The sequence below is a fragment of the Rhamphochromis sp. 'chilingali' genome (genome assembly GCF_963969265.1).
Source record: "Rhamphochromis sp. 'chilingali' genome assembly, chromosome: 13".
Classification (NCBI taxonomy): Eukaryota; Metazoa; Chordata; class Actinopteri; order Cichliformes; family Cichlidae; genus Rhamphochromis; species Rhamphochromis sp. 'chilingali'.
In genome coordinates this window covers 5,733,800-5,750,783 of record NC_137940.1, presented here as the reverse complement: position 1 = coordinate 5,750,783, position 16,984 = coordinate 5,733,800, and the positions used below count along the sequence as shown (strand labels likewise).

The 16,984-nt window shown below is 37.9% G+C and overlaps 2 protein-coding genes across 2 annotated transcripts; one reads left to right on the top strand and one right to left on the bottom strand.

The window, feature by feature from the left end:
* Nucleotides 1-331: 331 nt before the first annotated feature.
* On the top strand, nt 332-5,831 carry tdo2a (tryptophan 2,3-dioxygenase a; the record flags this gene model as incomplete). The annotated part of the gene is made up of 12 exons (XM_080900970.1): nt 332-366; nt 510-615; nt 703-793; nt 1,208-1,278; nt 1,750-1,877; nt 1,973-2,159; nt 2,496-2,603; nt 2,725-2,836; nt 3,028-3,085; nt 3,612-3,691; nt 3,977-4,067; nt 4,360-5,831. 12 exons carry the CDS (start codon nt 332-334, stop codon nt 4,511-4,513), a joined length of 1,221 nt encoding a protein of 406 aa, XP_080757096.1. The 3' UTR covers nt 4,514-5,831.
* On the bottom strand, nt 5,760-16,609 carry ctso (cathepsin O; the record flags this gene model as incomplete). The annotated part of the gene is given in 9 exon segments (XM_080900971.1): nt 5,760-5,867; nt 5,996-6,088; nt 6,947-7,110; nt 9,917-10,038; nt 11,180-11,347; nt 13,844-13,968; nt 14,139-14,244; nt 16,315-16,542; nt 16,544-16,609. Coding segments are annotated over 9 exon segments (1,107 nt in total). The 3' UTR covers nt 5,760-5,832.
* Nucleotides 16,610-16,984: the final 375 nt, after the last annotated feature.

Sequence of the window (16,984 nt, the reverse complement as noted above, 5' to 3'; positions counted from 1 at the left end):
TGCATTGCAAATTCAAAACCTTATAATGTGGAGGTCATTTGATATTCCTGATAGCTTCGTAAATGCAGAAAAATAATATGCCCTTATTTTATTATTTTTGGTCTGCGTGACCCTTCTTTTAGCAGGTCAAACAAAGTCCAGACATCAGTCCTGAGTAAAGATAAACAGCAGCTCCAAGGGAAAAATAGAGGCGGGCCGGATGGTAACTGTATACTTGTGACTGATTGGACAAGATAAGTCTTTAAAAATTCGGATTGTGTTGAAAACTCTTTTAGTAAATATTAGTCAATGAACAAGGATACATCTTTGCTGCCACCGATTTGAATAAGTCATGAGTGGATGTCCGTACTTTGAGAAGAAGCATTTGTGCGTTCATATTTTTAATCACACTTACACTCTTGGATTTTTATCCCCTTTTTTCACATACATTAAATAGAAAAATGTTACCTACATTTCTAATCTTGTTGATGGGAAAACAAGTAACCAGAGGTGTTCTCTTTGTACTCCAGGTTATTCAAAAATAAACCTCCCAAAACTGAAGAAGATGAGGATGACTCCCAGGCAGGGGTCAACAAGGCCAGTAGAGGAGGAATTATCTATGGAGACTACCTGCAGGTACAAATCTATATTTGTACTGAAATTTGCATTTGTTGTTCAATCAAAGTTTTTATATCAATTGATTTCTCTCTTTCCAACCCTCAGCTCGACAAAATACTCACAGCTCAGGTTCTGCAAAGTGAACTAAAAGCCGATAAGATCCATGATGAGCACCTCTTCATTGTCACCCATCAAGGTAAGTTGAGCTTCATTTTGTTTGAAATTATTTTTTTCTCATTTTCTCAAGAAAGCAAAATTGAATCCAGTCATGAACTTTACTTAAATGTTGATTTGATTGTAAATCATTCACCTTGTTTACAGACAGTTAGAGACAGGTGAAAAATGAAAATCAATTTTAAATTAAAGGGAGACTCTTTCACCCCTATAGTGAAGGATATGGAGGTTTTTGGTTGCATCCACTTAGTGTGAGAAGCCGCTGCACACTAATAGAAATAGTTCAACCTTTTTTTCCTTCATTTCTCTCTTTCTCCACCAGTGAATAGAAAAATGTAAAAGCCTTGACTGCTTACTGACCTTTGTCCTTACCTCAAAATAAAATACTTATATATATTTATGACGCTTAAAGATCTTTTTTTTATTATTATTTTAGCCTATGAACTTTGGTTCAAACAGATTTTGTTTGAACTGGACTCTGTGCGAGAGATCTTCATCAGCGGTCATGTAAGTTATATTTCTGTGGTAACAGAAGGTTAAGCAATTGTAAATTCATAATTAAAACAGAGAAAAATGAAATGTATCTTGCACTGCTGCTACTACTTTTAGATGCACACTGCAAATGTTAAAGATTGAGTGCTAATAAGAAAAATGAAGTCAATAAGATGAAGGATTTAAAATGCATTTTAAAGAAAACCATCAGTGGAGAACACCGTCACAATCACTCAGTGCCTCTGTTTAAAAAATTACATTCACTAGTCATACTAAAATTTGTGATCAGGTATTTACAGACTAATAGCAGAACAGCAGTTGTAATTTAATATCTTGCTTAGGTAGAAATATACATTATATGTTATACTTGTAAAAAATATTGTTGGAAATACAAAAAGAACTAGTTATTTAATTAGACTGTTTCCTGACCTGCAAGCTTAAATATGATCAGCAATAATTCCCCTAACATTTGCTCTTCCTCTGAAGGTCCGAGACGAACGTAACATGCTCAAAGTCAACACTCGCATCCACAGGGTTGTGATGATCTTCAGACTGTTGGTTGACCAGTTTGCAGTTTTGGAAACAATGACAGCCTTGGACTTTTTTGACTTTAGGTAAACTCCTCTCCAAAAAGCAATATAACATGCACTCCTCCACAACGTTGCACTCTGGCTTAACTGTGTACATGCATGCTTATTTGTGTATACAGGGAATACCTGTCTCCGGCCTCTGGCTTCCAAAGCCTCCAGTTTCGGCTCTTGGAGAACAAAATTGGAGTTCCAGACAACCTGAGGGTTCCATACAACAGACGCCATTACAGGGACAACTTTAAAGGTCATGACAGTGAGATGCTGCTCTCCACTGAGCAGGAACCAACACTTTTAAAGTTAGTTGAGGTATGTTTTACAGCCACATACATGTGGAAGGGCTACCATTTTTGATTTAGTTAGTAAGTAATGAAAACACATGAATTTGTTGTTCTTTGTCCTGTTGGAGGACTGGTGGGCAATTAATTTTGCCAAGGTGCCACATGACAAACTGGGACTTTTGTAAAGGGCCAAACCAATAAACTGAACCCATTTCTGCTCAATATTAATTTTGTCTCTCTATAAGCTCCATGGTGTAGCCCTCTACGACAGTCCCAATTTCTCATGTGACCCTTTGGCGAAATTAATTGCTCACCCCTGTGCTAGAGCATACATGTGAGTATAAACCCTGGGCTGTTCTTTCAGGAGTGGCTGGAGAGAACTCCTGGATTGGAGGTGGATGGCTTCAATTTCTGGCAAAGGCTGGAAATCAATATACTTGATGGGTTAAATCAGGAGAAGGAGAAAATTGAGGTAAGAGATGGCTCCAGCTTTCAGAACAAACTTTTTTTCTTTTTCTTTTTTTGCTGTCCCTGGAGTACACCGATGACTGACAGAGACGGCTGTTTTTTTCCTCCCATATTTTCTTTTAAAGAAAATGCCTGATTCTGAAGAGAAAGAGGAACTGATGGCAGAGATGGTCAGACAGAGGGAGCTTTTCACATCTCTGTTTGACGAAAAGCGCCACGATCACCTTGTCAGCAAGGGTAAGTGTTTAATCAGATGCCATAATCACCGAGGCTTTATCATGTTTATTTACAGCCTCTATTTAACACAAAGTGAAGCTTATCTTGTGCAAGGTGTGGACTTTAAAATTGAAACTCTAGTTTACAAAAGGATGTAAACACCAACATTTCTTGTTACCTTGAAAATAAAAAATTTCCCTTTCGTTAACAAGGTGAGAGGAGACTCTCTTACAAGGCTCTGCAAGGTGCTCTGATGATATACTTCTACAGGTATGTTTAGTTTGTTTTAGGTTTCCTCACCTTTAATGGTCTAGTGGTGACACTGTATGTTATATTTGCTTCCTATTCATAGTTTTAAGTTGTTAACACCTGGAGGCTGCAAACAGCTTCAGTGGAAAGTCTTGCACAAGAACGCCTCAGTGCTAGTCCCTGAGGCAAGGGTACTCATTTGTTCTTCCCACATAAATTTTCCATATCACAGGCCCCTTTGTGAAACCTGCCTGAAAATGTAAGCTTTATTAAAAGGTGTGGTAACCAGCTTTTTTTTTCTTTCAAATGGTTGCGGTAAGGACACATTGTCACTTGAGATTTACTGAGTCTATGCAAAAGTCAACAGAGGTAACTGAAGTTAGTGGAAGGTGATAACAGATGCAAAATTTAATACGGTAACTTACTGGTGGTAGTGAACAGGTGATAGTTGTGCTCATGTTATAGCTGATATGTAGAGAAAATAGTTGTTGTTTTTTACATTATAATCTGTGAAACATAAAATCTTCTTCTTTTTTTTACCTTTAAGGGAGGAGCCAAGGTTCCAGGTTCCCTTCCAGCTGCTCACATCCCTCATGGATATCGACACCCTCATGACGAAATGGAGATGTAAGTACCGAGGCATCACCATTGCTTGCTACGTGTAAACAGAGTAAGAAAGTTTGAGGGGAAAGGAAAGTATATTTGTTTTCTACAGTGTGTTGTTTTTGCCCAAGGGCAGAACTGGACTAACAAAGAAGCCTACAAAGTTACTAAACTTTAAAGTTAGATTTGAACCCAAGAGGCAGAAGAACCTTATAACATCCTCCATGCCCGCTGATCAATACAACCTATCGCCAATGGACAAAATAACACTGGCTATTCCTGGATGTTTTCTCCCCTACTTTTTTGTAGACAATCATGTGTGCATGGTTCACCGGATGATTGGCAGCAAAGCTGGCACAGGGGGGTCGTCTGGCTACCACTATCTTAGATCAACTGTCAGGTATTGTATGATGTAAAATAATGTTATGATTAGACATTTATTTTCACACAGCAAGTATCCGAAACACTTCAGAGTTAATTTAGATAAAGACAGCACAGTGCTACTCTGCTTATCTTAATTAACTTGTCATGTAGCAGCTCCTTCTGTAATGCACAGTGACAATATATTTAAAGTTCAAAGAAACAACACAAGAGTAAAATAAAATGTGAACCGCAGTTTATTTTTTGCTTCTCAGAAGACGAAATTCAGCACATACTAAATAAATCATTCTATATTTGATCTTTTTAATTAGTGACCGATACAAAGTTTTTGTGGACCTTTTCAACCTGGCAACATTCCTGGTGCCTCGCCACTGGGTACCCAAGCTGAATCCCAACATTCACACTTTTTTGTACACGGCTGAGTGCTGCGACAGCTCCTACTGCAGCAGTGACGACTCGGATTAGAGTGCATCTCACTCGTCTGTCCAGGCTTTTTCACTTAAACAGATCTCCCAGCAGCGGATTATTTAGTTCAATGAGAGGTGAAAATCAGGTCAAAGAAATACATTTTGTTGATGTTCATGAGAAACAATGCATGGCATCTTGTCAGTGTACCTTTAAAGAACTCATACACTGAAATATGAAGTGTATGTGTTTTCATGAATGGAGGCAATTCAACATATGGCCAGTTTTATCAAACACTATATATTATTAAGAAGGATTTCAAATCTAGGTGAGATGAAATTCGAGGTCATGTGGTATTTTAATTTGACATTAGGTGAACTGGATGTTGGAGTGAAGAATAACGCAGACGGGTTGATTTGAAGGCGTGATGTCTTTACATCACACATAAATGCACAAAAACAGTAAACGTAACAAAGTAACTACGTTTGTACATATTAATGCTTAGCAAACAAGAGAAAATCAAGATAAATTATGCTGCAGGCTTATGATGCAATGTCTGACAGATAATAAATCAAATATTTAAACAGCCAAATTAAGACTATTTTACTTTAATCTTGACAGTGAGCCACAAAGTACTGCAGATGGCTCCTTGATAAGAGGTGCTCAGATGTTTCCTCAATAAATTTATGTAAATTGGCTGAGATTGACCTGAAAGCAAACAGATCAGTGAGAGCAGTGATCAAACTGTGAGTGCAAGGACAACGCTGGTGGCGATGATGAGTTTTTACAAAAATGGATCATCTTTCATCTCAGCACAGTGATGGTGTCATGGAAGGAGCCATTTCAGACTACTCAGATGTGTCTTGAGTGCATAAAGGTGTACAGCAAATGATGAACCAATGAACCAAACACATCAACGTCTAAAACAAAACCATTTGCACAGAATAAATATGAACCATAAAATTGTACATAATGTTGTTGTTGTTTTTGTAAAGTTTTAAATTAATTTTGTCATGTATTTATGCACTCATTAATGAAATATCTTTATAGCCAAATGTATGACTCATAACCTATGACATATATCTGTATGTATTTAATAAGATGTGTTTTATATGATGGAACAATTCATGTTATTGTATTTTTGCAGTGATGTGTTTTATTGTTCTATTAAAATTCAACACTTGCCAACAGTATGAAGTATTTTATTTGGTACTTTATTAATAAAGTATTTTATAAAAGTATTTTATTTTATTTTAAAGTGGTACTCGAAAGCAAACAGATGAATGATTTGAATTTTGGCACTGGTACACACACACACACACACACACACACACACACACACACACACACACACACACACACACACACACACACACACGTCAAAGAAAAACAGCTGCCACTGAATCTGCAATGCCTGCAAAAAGAAAAAGAAAATAGAGAAATACTGTTATTCCCCAAGGAGATTCTGGACACTTCAGTGCACCCATCTTAAGCTGAAAGATCATATAAACATAAAATGTCAAGATCAAAGGTCAAACTCACCACAAATGTTACCACCTATTTTTATATAAACATAGCCCTCATTTCCCCATCTTGTTCCCCAGGAGTTCTGCACAATCCAGTACGGAATGTCCCCTGAAAGACAGCATGCATTTAAGACTGAATTATTTACTAGGTAAAGAAGATCTACTTGTGTTTAGTATGTGTGCTGCACCCACATTAGACTGTTGCATAATCACTCCAATGCTTGCGTAATACCTAGAAAACAGAAGTGTTTGAAATAATTGATGTTAATAAATGTAAAGTATTTTTGTCTAAACTATGCCCATAAATAAAGTATGAGATAGCTGCTACCACACAGCTGTAACCAAACTAGTGTTTAGCCTCTAATATTCATAAGTGTCCACTTTCTGGATCCCAAAAGAAGTAGATAAACATCGAACTAAACAGAACATCTGGTACATCACGTCAACATGAGTACACAAATTGTTAATGATTACAATTTCAGCTAACCTTTGATCACTGTATGCTAAGAGAACAGGGCATTAGGGTACAAGGTGAAATAGCAAAATACTTAATGATACACTGTAAATAAGGCAATTTTAAAAAGAAAACTCATACTCTGCTTTAATCTCGTAAATTACTTGCAACTAGACAAGCAGGAGTTGTAAAAGAGTTGAGATGAAATAAGGAACTTTGGTTCTTAGGACCTTGAGAAATTAAAACATTTTAATTTTATTTAGTCTTCAGATCTGACATGTAAAACTTTTTCCTCCTGCTGGCTCATATTTCTCTTGAAAGAAAAAATGTATTTTTAAGGATTCGAAATAAGCTAAAAACTCTGATCAAATGCAGGTTTAAACTACTTTCACAGTGGATTACAAACCTCTAAAAATCGAAAATTGTGTTAGCTCAAATAAATTATAAAGTCATATTTTTTAAACTATTCAAAATACTTTGTCTCACTTAAATGTGACATGTGGTAGTATTTACCGGTAGTGTCATAGCCGACAATCAGAATAGCATGGGTGGACCATTGGCTGGAGCAGTGGTATTGGATGATGCCTCCCAGGTAATCTTGCCAGCTTACAGCATCCACAATAGCAACCAAAGGGCCATATTGTACTAGCTGACCCATCATTGCCTTCTCTTGACCACTGGGGAAAAAAAAAAACAAAAAAAAAAAACACAGCACAACGTGTTCTTATAATTACGTTACTACTCTAATGTAAAGTCAGGCAGTTAAATGTTGTACAAGAATATTTAACTAATCAACTTCAATTATCAGTACATCAGTTTTGTTTGATTTTTACTAAATGTGGTGCATTTTCTCCCGTCAGTTTGTTGCTCAAAAACTGGCCTCTTCAGTTACACTCTCTGTCCTTCCACAAGATGATTCCCGCTGGGGTTATGTCACGCTGTACTCTGCCAGCCTTACTACATATGGTGCTCGAAGCCCCTGTTTGTGCCAAATCTATACCGAAGAAAGTCAGAATAAAGTCATTTGGGTTTATGGTGAGGTTGTGTTAAAACTTTATGGTGTTTTGCAGCAGTAAAAATCTGGTTTAACCATGAGATTAGCCGTCTCTGTGACCTCCCCAAGTCTCCACCCTGCAGAAACATCCAATTCCAGCAGCTTGATAAACTCCGTGACCTAACGTTGAGACCCCTCAGAAGACACAAACAGGTCTAAGGAAAATGTTTAGACTGGATCAGTGAATTGTGGATGAGAGAACATGAGGAATTTAAGTAACATTGTGTTGATATGCAATAAATCTCAATATCAGCGCTTCACTTTCAAGTTCTGTTTAGGAAGGCAAAGTGGCTTTATTTACATGGCACACTTCAAACAGAGGGAAGTTAAACTGCTTTACACGGACAAAGGGAAGCATCAAAACTGTCATTCAAAAACAGTGAGCCACAATAAACTATAAATATAAGAGCACGGAATGACAGGTAAGTATGCAAAAGGAAATAAAATGCATCCAAAGAAAATAAAATATGAACATAACAGTCCGCTATGAATAAATCTACATTGCAGTTATGCCATTAGAAGCTGACCTGAAAACAACAACTATAAAACACAGAAACCAATCCATCACAAACAAGGGAGAACAAGTGAGTTTTTGGGTTAAATCTGAAAGTGGCTAGATTGGCGTGCATGATATATCATCAGGAAGGAAGTTGTTTCCATCTGTATGCAGCACACTAGCAGAAGGCAGCCTAACCTAGTTTGATTCTAAGTGATTTATAAACCAGCAACAGAACTTGAAAGTGTCCGATTTAAGAATATCACCTTAAATTCTAACCTCTTGTTACAATTCTGGCAGCAGCGACTGAGAGGCCCGAGGCTGTCTGACAGGCTTTGGTGAAAACAAGAAATATTTATGATATAGAAATGAAGTATCACTGAGTTTCTGCAAACCTTTGTGAATTCCAAACCTTGGTAGTCAGTATACAGAGTGAGAATCTCCTGGCTATGGCATTCATCATGTATTTAACTTTTGTCAGGTAGCAGCTGGGGTGGCTGACTGTTTTACTTTTGACTCGTTAACACAAATTTCAACTCCACTAAAAAAGATGAATGTAAAAAAGATGTTTGTTGTTGTTTGTTTTTTAAAGCACTTCATGGAGTGTGCATGTAGTTGAAATAATCAGTTGAGTTTATGAACTTCTCTGATAAATGCCTCCATATTAAAGTAGAATGAACAACATGTTGGTAAAATCCCATTACAAAAATGCTGATTGTTTTATTTGTTTCCAAAATGGATTTGGTCCATGTGTACATTTTTCATAGCTGGGTGTCCAACCCGATTACTGAGTTTAGAAAAGCAGTATATTTTTGAATCGCTCTTGAGTTAAAGAAGCAAAATCAACCACATTCAGAGTCTGAGGTCTAGTTGCTATTTCTCCCTGTAGTCTTTTACTTCCATTACTACTTTAAGTCCTTAAACTGCTGTGTGAAGATAAGAGGTTATCTAGGCCATCTCACAGAGATCCAGGGTCCTGCAGCAGCAGTACAAATCTATTCTCAAGTTTAACTCTCCTTTCTCCAGCTTCCCATGGCTGTATCCTACAAAGCACAGGTTGATGAGGCACTCTGCCTCCATGGTATTGAAGGCCAGTTGATGGTACTGCAGATCTCAGCTCACTTGTCCCCCCATTTCCCTGACAAGTGATTTGTAGTTCTTTTACTTTGCACCAAGAGAGTTGCTACTACTTGCAGAATTATTGCCAGGCAGACAGTACTCCTGTTTCTTACTAGTCGTGGTTGTGATAATTTGCTGTGTTTTAGCACAGTAAATTATCACTACCAAGACTCTTTTCCAGTATATGGAGTCTATGATAAATGAGGTTTGTACCATTCAAGGTCATGGTTGCATACTGACACTGTAATAAAAATATTAGAAGAAACATGGCAGCCCTCCATGTTTTTAACAAATTCATTCATGTTTGGCAGAAAAACATCACGAAAACAACAGTTTCAACAATTAAACAATTAAAATGTATACTATTGTTTAAAAGATTGCACATAAATAAATAATAATAAACAATAAACATCATCTTAGGTTACTTGGATGCTCAGTTAAATCTGCTCTAACAGTGGGTTCAGAGCCTAGCTATGAAAGTATTATACTGAGAAGGCAAAATAACAATAACAACAGAAGGCATTACATATGCACGAAGCAAAGTCCCTGTTCTGTTCAATTTTAAGTAAAAACAATCAGATTCACCTTTGGGCCAAAAGAACTGACCCGGAGTTAAGAACCTCTGTGCTAGTGAGTTATCGATGTCTGTGTTGACAGAGTAAACACTGTGATTGCACAGAACCAATCCCACGCCCATTTCTCCGTCCTTGGTACTTTATGAAACCCACATTAAAGTTGCATGTTATTCTCCTTAAATTTATGAAGTTAATATTTTATTCCTTGTAGAAAACTTGATAAAAAAATAAAGTCTCACCTGAAGTCATGTGTTGTAAAGTTCTTTACGGCAACACCGCCATGTGACTGGGAGAAAAAATGGCAGATATCTGTTTTGGCCTTATAGGGATACTCAGACTGACTCACCAACTTCATTCTGGTCTGCAAAGCAAATAAGGAACATTAGTACACAGCATTTCTGTTTTATTTCATTTTTCTTAATGTGTATGTCTAAACAATGTTACACAGATTTTATAGATGCTAAAGTTTTAAATCGTGTGATTCTACAGTGATGTGCAAAGGTTTTAAGCCACCCACTCATTTCCTTAAATTTTGCTAGGAAAATTGGGAAGCAGGTGCAGCAATTTACTGAAACATGCAAAGATATATGGGAATATAGTATATATATGCTCTGTCAAGGTGACACCTTGACAGAGGCTCTCTGGAGGCCAGCCCATTGACTGATAGTGTTTTGACAAGATCCCCAACACCAGTGGCTGAAATGCAGCCCCAAACCACGACAGAGCCTCCACCATGTTTTACTAATCACTGTGGTACCTCTCCTCACTTCCTCCAAACCAAATATGTCACATCTGAATTCATCACTCCACCTGTTGCCACAGATTTTCAGTCCAGTTCTTGTTTAAGCTGACATACTTCAGTCTTTTCTCACCATCTCACTCTCTTCCTTTCTTAAAAATGGCTTCTTGACAGCCACCTATCCACTGAGAACATTTCCCATGAGGCTTCAGTGAACAGCAGAAGGATCATCTGAAGTGCAGGTGCATCTCTCAGGTCCTCTGTCAGCTTTTTGCTCGATTTTTACCCATTTTTTAAGGACATGACTTTCAGATAATGTTCATTTGCTGTAGATAGATTTTTTAAGGACTGTCATTTCTTCTTTTGTACTCCATATGTCCAGTTTACTCACTTTTTTGGTTTTTGGCTAAATTTTCTTTATAAATCACCTTGGTGCAAAAATATATTGTATGCCTGTAAAACTTATCATTGGCATTTTTCATATATTCAACTAAACAGGAAACAGGAACAAAGTATTGTTGAATTACTGTTCAAGACACTTACAAAATATTAGAAAGTTTGGCACCTTGGAAGCAAAGAACAGAAAAATGAGAGGTGGCCTCGGACTTTTAGACAGTACCATATTTTCAATTTCTCCTGTTGCCTTAGTGATACAGAAATGTTAATTGCAACCTTGGTCATTTCAGGTATTATAAGCTAAGATTCTGGAAGCATCTTTTATAAGACCTAAAAATCTGTTAACGTTGTGTGACTATCAGCATACCTGTTTTAACCAGTTCAGAGCCCGAGTTGTGGAGCCTCCATTACAGCCTGCGTTTTGGTAGGAGCAGTCAACAACCTGCTGCACACTGAGCTGCTCCAGCTGTGAGCCTCCTATGGCATGGACAGACTGTATGGCACCAACCACACTAAAAGCCCAACAGCTCCCACACTGTGAAGGTAAAATTACAGAAATGAGACAAAAGAGAAAAGAAAAAATCTCGCAAGCATTATTTAGATCCAGCTCCTGACCTAGAATCTATTCACACTGTACCATCCTAAGGAGCTATTTCTTATTTATTTCTGGAAATGAACTACCTATTCATATCTGTCTATATAATCCTACTATAATAATCATCTAAAAAGCCCTCTGCCAGTGTTATAAGACTGACACAAGATTTTAGACGGTTTAATCAAGTATCTTCAGTTTCTAAATGCTCTTCGCGGTACGTGATAATGTGACTGTGACCGATTGTTTTCTGCTGCCATCTGCTGACAGAAAAACCACAGGTATGCACACGCTTCAGAAAAATGTGAATATCTGCTTCAGTTAAAGGTCTTAATTTAAGGTTTTATGTCTATGGCTTATTTATTGTATTCAGACTGCAAAATAATTTCTCATATTTTATATCTGATATAGATTAAAAAATGCTTTCCTGAAACCAGTATTGCTTTTTTTGCTGGTACATACACTAGTTCATCATGTGAGGGATTCTTCTGTGTGTTTTGTTTTTTTGCTTAATATTTGCACAAGCAAATATTATTCTCCAAACGGCATCCTAATATTGCATGCTCAGTTCACTTACTTGGCATAAATGTATTCCCATAGATGTAATGAAAAACTGAGCTCTCTGTTAAAATCCAATTTTTGCTGCTCAATATGGTTTCACGGCTTAAAATCAATGCTGAAAGCAAAATCAGTCAATATTGCCTGGTCTCAACATAAGTATGTGCTGAGTATACACAATATTAGGGCTATCTGCTTTTAAAGTGATCAAATGTTCTCAAGACACAAACATGGAATCAAGAAAGGTAAAAAAAAAAAATGGATCAAGAAGCATTAACAAGATGTGAGTGGTTTGATATATCGGGTCTGTGTGCATCCTACAGCAGTTTATATTCTGTCTCACCATCTATGTACTATAAAAACTCAGCAGGTCCACAGGCAGAGCTAGAGAAAAAAAAAATCTGACCGGTAAAACCGCAGCAGAGGAGAGTGGTAGGTGAGAGTGGTCATTTAGTGCATCTCCCTGGAGTGCGAAACTTTACCTGAATAGAGCAAAGTAAAATATATGATCATGATGGCGTTCAGCTGAACCGGTTATGTCTCTCCCTTAGGACAACAGTTTTACAGCAATATCATCATCCCCTATGGCAAATTGACTGAGTAAAGAGATAAAGGACAAAAAGAGCAAAAAGTGTATCTTCAGCAGGGACAAGCAACAACTCCGTCTCACTAACCCTCTCCCTTCTGTACCCCCAGGTCCATTCTGCTCCCTGAGCAACAGCTCCAGAGGTTTAGCTTGTCATTGCTCCTTTGCTCTTCCACTACCATTACCGAGGTCGCCTTTGAGTCAAATATGCCTTTTCCTCTCTGGTACTTCATATTAAATGCTTCATATTTGAAGAGCGTTCCCAATGTACCCATCTGGGAAAAAAAGTCTCTTTCCACTCACCTTAATTCTCACTTTGAGACATGTGACAACAAGAATGTTAGACTTTTTTTTAAATGAAAAAAAATGTCTGCATAAATTCTTAAATATTCTATATTTCAAAGCTACCACATTTCAGCTTGGATGATTAGGCATTCGAGATTACTAAAAAGAGTTTCAAGTTTTGATTGTCCAGAACACGGGAAAGAGTTTCTGGGTCTTGTTTACATACGCTTTCTCTATAGATGAAAAATAATTTTTAACTTGAATCTGTTGATGAAGGGATACACTGGGTTCAGTGACAACGATTTTCAGAGTCCTCTCTGAGCCCATGCAATGATCTTCAGTACAAAATCTCAGTTGTCCCTCACATAGATGTATATGATGAAATCCCTACATTCTTTTTCTGTTAAGAAATGTTATTCTTACACTTACAATACCAGCCACACATTCTCATGTCAACATTTGATGCGTTTTGTCTTCTCTGTGTTATTTTCAATTAGATGCTTTTAAATTCAATTCAATTCGATTTTATTTATATAGCATCAAATCACAACAACAGTTGCCTCAAGGTGCTTATGATCAACTAAAACCACTTAAAATTGCTTTTATTTTACAATTTTCACATCTTTTTTCACTTTGGTGGGGAGAAAAATAATAAATTACAATAAAAAATGTTTAAAAAGTGTTAAATGTATATTCACCCTTAAAACTGAAGCACTGAAGTCTCTTGCACAGGGCATCATAAATTTTCACCTACTTAAAAGTGAAAAGCAAAGAATCACCTGACAAGTGTCTACATCATAATTTTGACTGTGTTACTGGTGAAGACTTGCATTCATTATCAAAGCCTGTGTAGTATTTGGTATTCTGTACCTGTTTGTTGATTGATTGCTTTATTCATAAATAATGAAAAGGCATGACTTTATATGTCCAATTATGTCTCTGCATCTAAAGCATCTCCAGCTAACCTCCCACATGTACAGTATACCTACAGTATCATGTGTAAAACTTACTGCTTGCTGGTCCTGGACTGGTGCCACGGCTGCCTTGTCCCTCCAGTCAAATTTGTCTGGGAGCTCCTTTACACTCAGTCCAGAGAAGAGAGGAGCTCTCTCATAGACTGCTCCCAGGTACAGATCTGTGGATAAAAGATACAGTTCAAAGTCATTCTTTTTTTATACAAACACAAGTGTAAACTATGATTCTGCAGACTCAGCCTAGTTTAACAAAAGGCAGGACAGAAATATAAATTAATAAAATGTCCAAAGGATTCACTAAACATACCTCTATGTCAAAATATCAACCTACCTCTGAATTCCTCCTGTGAAAGGTCAGAGAATTGGTTGATACCATACTTGGCAGACTGTGTTTCTGTGGAAAATGAGTTCAGATAGGTGTGCCGTATTGTAGCTCTCTGCAATTACACAAATGAAACGGTACAATGATATTAAATGAGAGGGGGGGAAAGGAAAGAAAAACATAACAGTAAACTCTGGTCTTTAAAATAAGTTGTTCATGTAGATATTCAATACTTTTGATAGAAAGGGAAATTAAAATAATCTACATTTATGTATTTGAAACCTCTCAAAACTTTTCTTATCCAACTCTGACTAAGAAAACACACAATTGTTAATATAAAAGCCAAAAAAAACTCTAAGCATGTTATGCTGACAGATGTTAAAACATATTAAGCAGCTTATAAAAGATACCATCCATTAATACCATCCGGCCCTGTATGCTTCAGGAAAAACTGAACAGGATGGAGGTGGACCCCTGCCTGGTGGCTTGGATCTCCGACTACCTCACCGACAGACCACAGTACGTCAGGCTGAAGGACATCACGTCTGACACAGTGGTCAGCAGCACAGGAGCACCACAGGGAACTGTGCTGTCCCCTCTTCTCTTCACCCTGTACACCTCTGACTTCTGCTACAACTCTGAATTATGCCATATTCAGAAGTTTGCAGATGACACGGCCATCATGGGGTGTATCTGGGATGATCAGGAAGAGGAGTACAGAAGTCTGGTGAGGAACTTTGTCGCATGGAGTCACACAAACCACCTGCAACTCAACACCTCAAAGACTAAGGAACTGGTTGTGGACTTCGGGAGGTCCAGAGAAGGTCCACTGCCGGTTCAGATAGAGGGGGAGGAGGTGGAGGTGGTCAACAAGTACAAGTACCTCGGGCTGTGGGTGGACAATAAACTGGACTGGTCATGCAACACAGAGCACCTGTATAAAAAAGCCCAAAGCCGACTGTACTTCCTCAGGAGGCTGAGGTCTTTTAACATCTGCAGGAAGCTCCTGAGGATGTTTTACCAGTCGGTGGTTGCTGGAGTACTTTTCTATGCTGTGGTGTGCTGGGGGAGCAGCACAGCAAAGAGGGACTCATCCAGGCTGGAGAAACTGATCAGGAGGGCTAGCTCTGTGGTCGGCATGAAGCTGGACACTCTGGTGACAGTGGCAGAGAAAAGGACATTAAAGAAACTGCTGGACATTATGGACAATGCTGGGCATCCTCTGCACACGGCCATAAACAATCAGAAGAGTCTGTTCAGTGACAGGTTGCTTCTCCCCAAGACAAGAACTAACAGACTTAAAAACTCCTTTGTCCCACACGCCATCAGACTGTTTAACTCCTCCCTGGAGGGGAGAGGGAGGGGAAACAGGAGGACAAAGGAGGGGGGAACAACTAAGCTGTAGTGCCTCTTCACCTCACTGTACAATACCTTGTGCAATACTTTTTGTAAATAGTCAACAGTGCAATAGATTCAATACTTGAAATGTGCAATTCACTTGTATTTTTATTTTTTATTCCTATTTATTCTATTTATCCCCTTTGTATATTTTATTTATATTTGTCTCTGTATTTATATATGTGTGTGTGTGTGTGTGTGTGTGTGTGTGTGTGTGTGTGTGTATATATAACAATTCTGTAACTGTAACTTCGGTCGTTGCTGTGCTTTTTTTGGAAGTCGAATTTCCCAGAGGAACCCACCCGAGGGATTAATAAAGTTCTATCTTATCTCTTATCTTATCTTATATCAATATACACAGTATAAAACTGTGGCGACCAGTTGGGAAATAAGGAAGCAGGTAAGAGTGAAAGACTAAATTAAATGTTCTTGATCGCACAGCTGCTTTTATTTCATACGACTTCAGCTATTAAGCTGCAACTTTATGTTCACCTCCCTCATGTTACTCGGAACACCAGTGTTAACTATTGTTCCAATGTTGTAGTACAATTTTCACTTAATCTCAGTTTATGCCAGTATTTGTATGCTTTTTATATTTATATCTATATTTAATGTAACATCCACCAAAATTTCCAAAATTACTTTCGGTATTTCCTTCTTCTACGTGAGTGGGCGTGGTCTAACAAGAAGTACTCCCCCAGTTTGTTTTCAGTTTTCTGTCTGAGCACTTCACACTTGCTAAGTGTGGCACTTGAGAATTCTTCTACGCCTCCCTCACTTTACATACCTGAAAACTGAGATGACGGCGACTAAATTCCTCGCTGCTTACTTCATACGTGCGGTGAAACTGCTTTTTGTATGCCCCGAAATCAGCGGCAGAGCCGTTTAACTGAGTCCCAATTTCACTTGAGTTCACATTTTGGCAAAACACAGGAGAAACAATTAATCCGAGAGCGACCACAGCGGGTATGAACACCTGACAAGCCCTCATTTGACGAACAAATGTCAGCTGAGAAAACATCCACACGGGGAAGCACAAGCGTTTTGATGTTCGCGGAAAAGGGTGAAGATTTGTCGCGCATGCGTTGTAATCAAGAGGCGTTCCCTTGGAAACGAAAGAAAGTTTACTACGACGAGCGCTGGTTGATAAAAAAATTTGCATGCAAAAAATGTAAACTATTTAAAACGCACATAAAGTATTTTAGGTGTGTGTGTGTGTGTGTGTGTGTGTGTGTGTGTGTGTGCTGAAATGAAGTTTAATTATTCACATCAGTTTTATCTAGATTCAAATGATCGTTTATTCAACTGACTGCAAGACAATTAAACACATGTTCAGCCAAACTAAACCAGAATTTAAGCCCCTATATTTAGTTCAACTCATGCAAAAAGACATTTTAATGAAAAATATGAATTAAATGCTGCCATGACTTACATTTTTTGGGGAAATTACATCACCT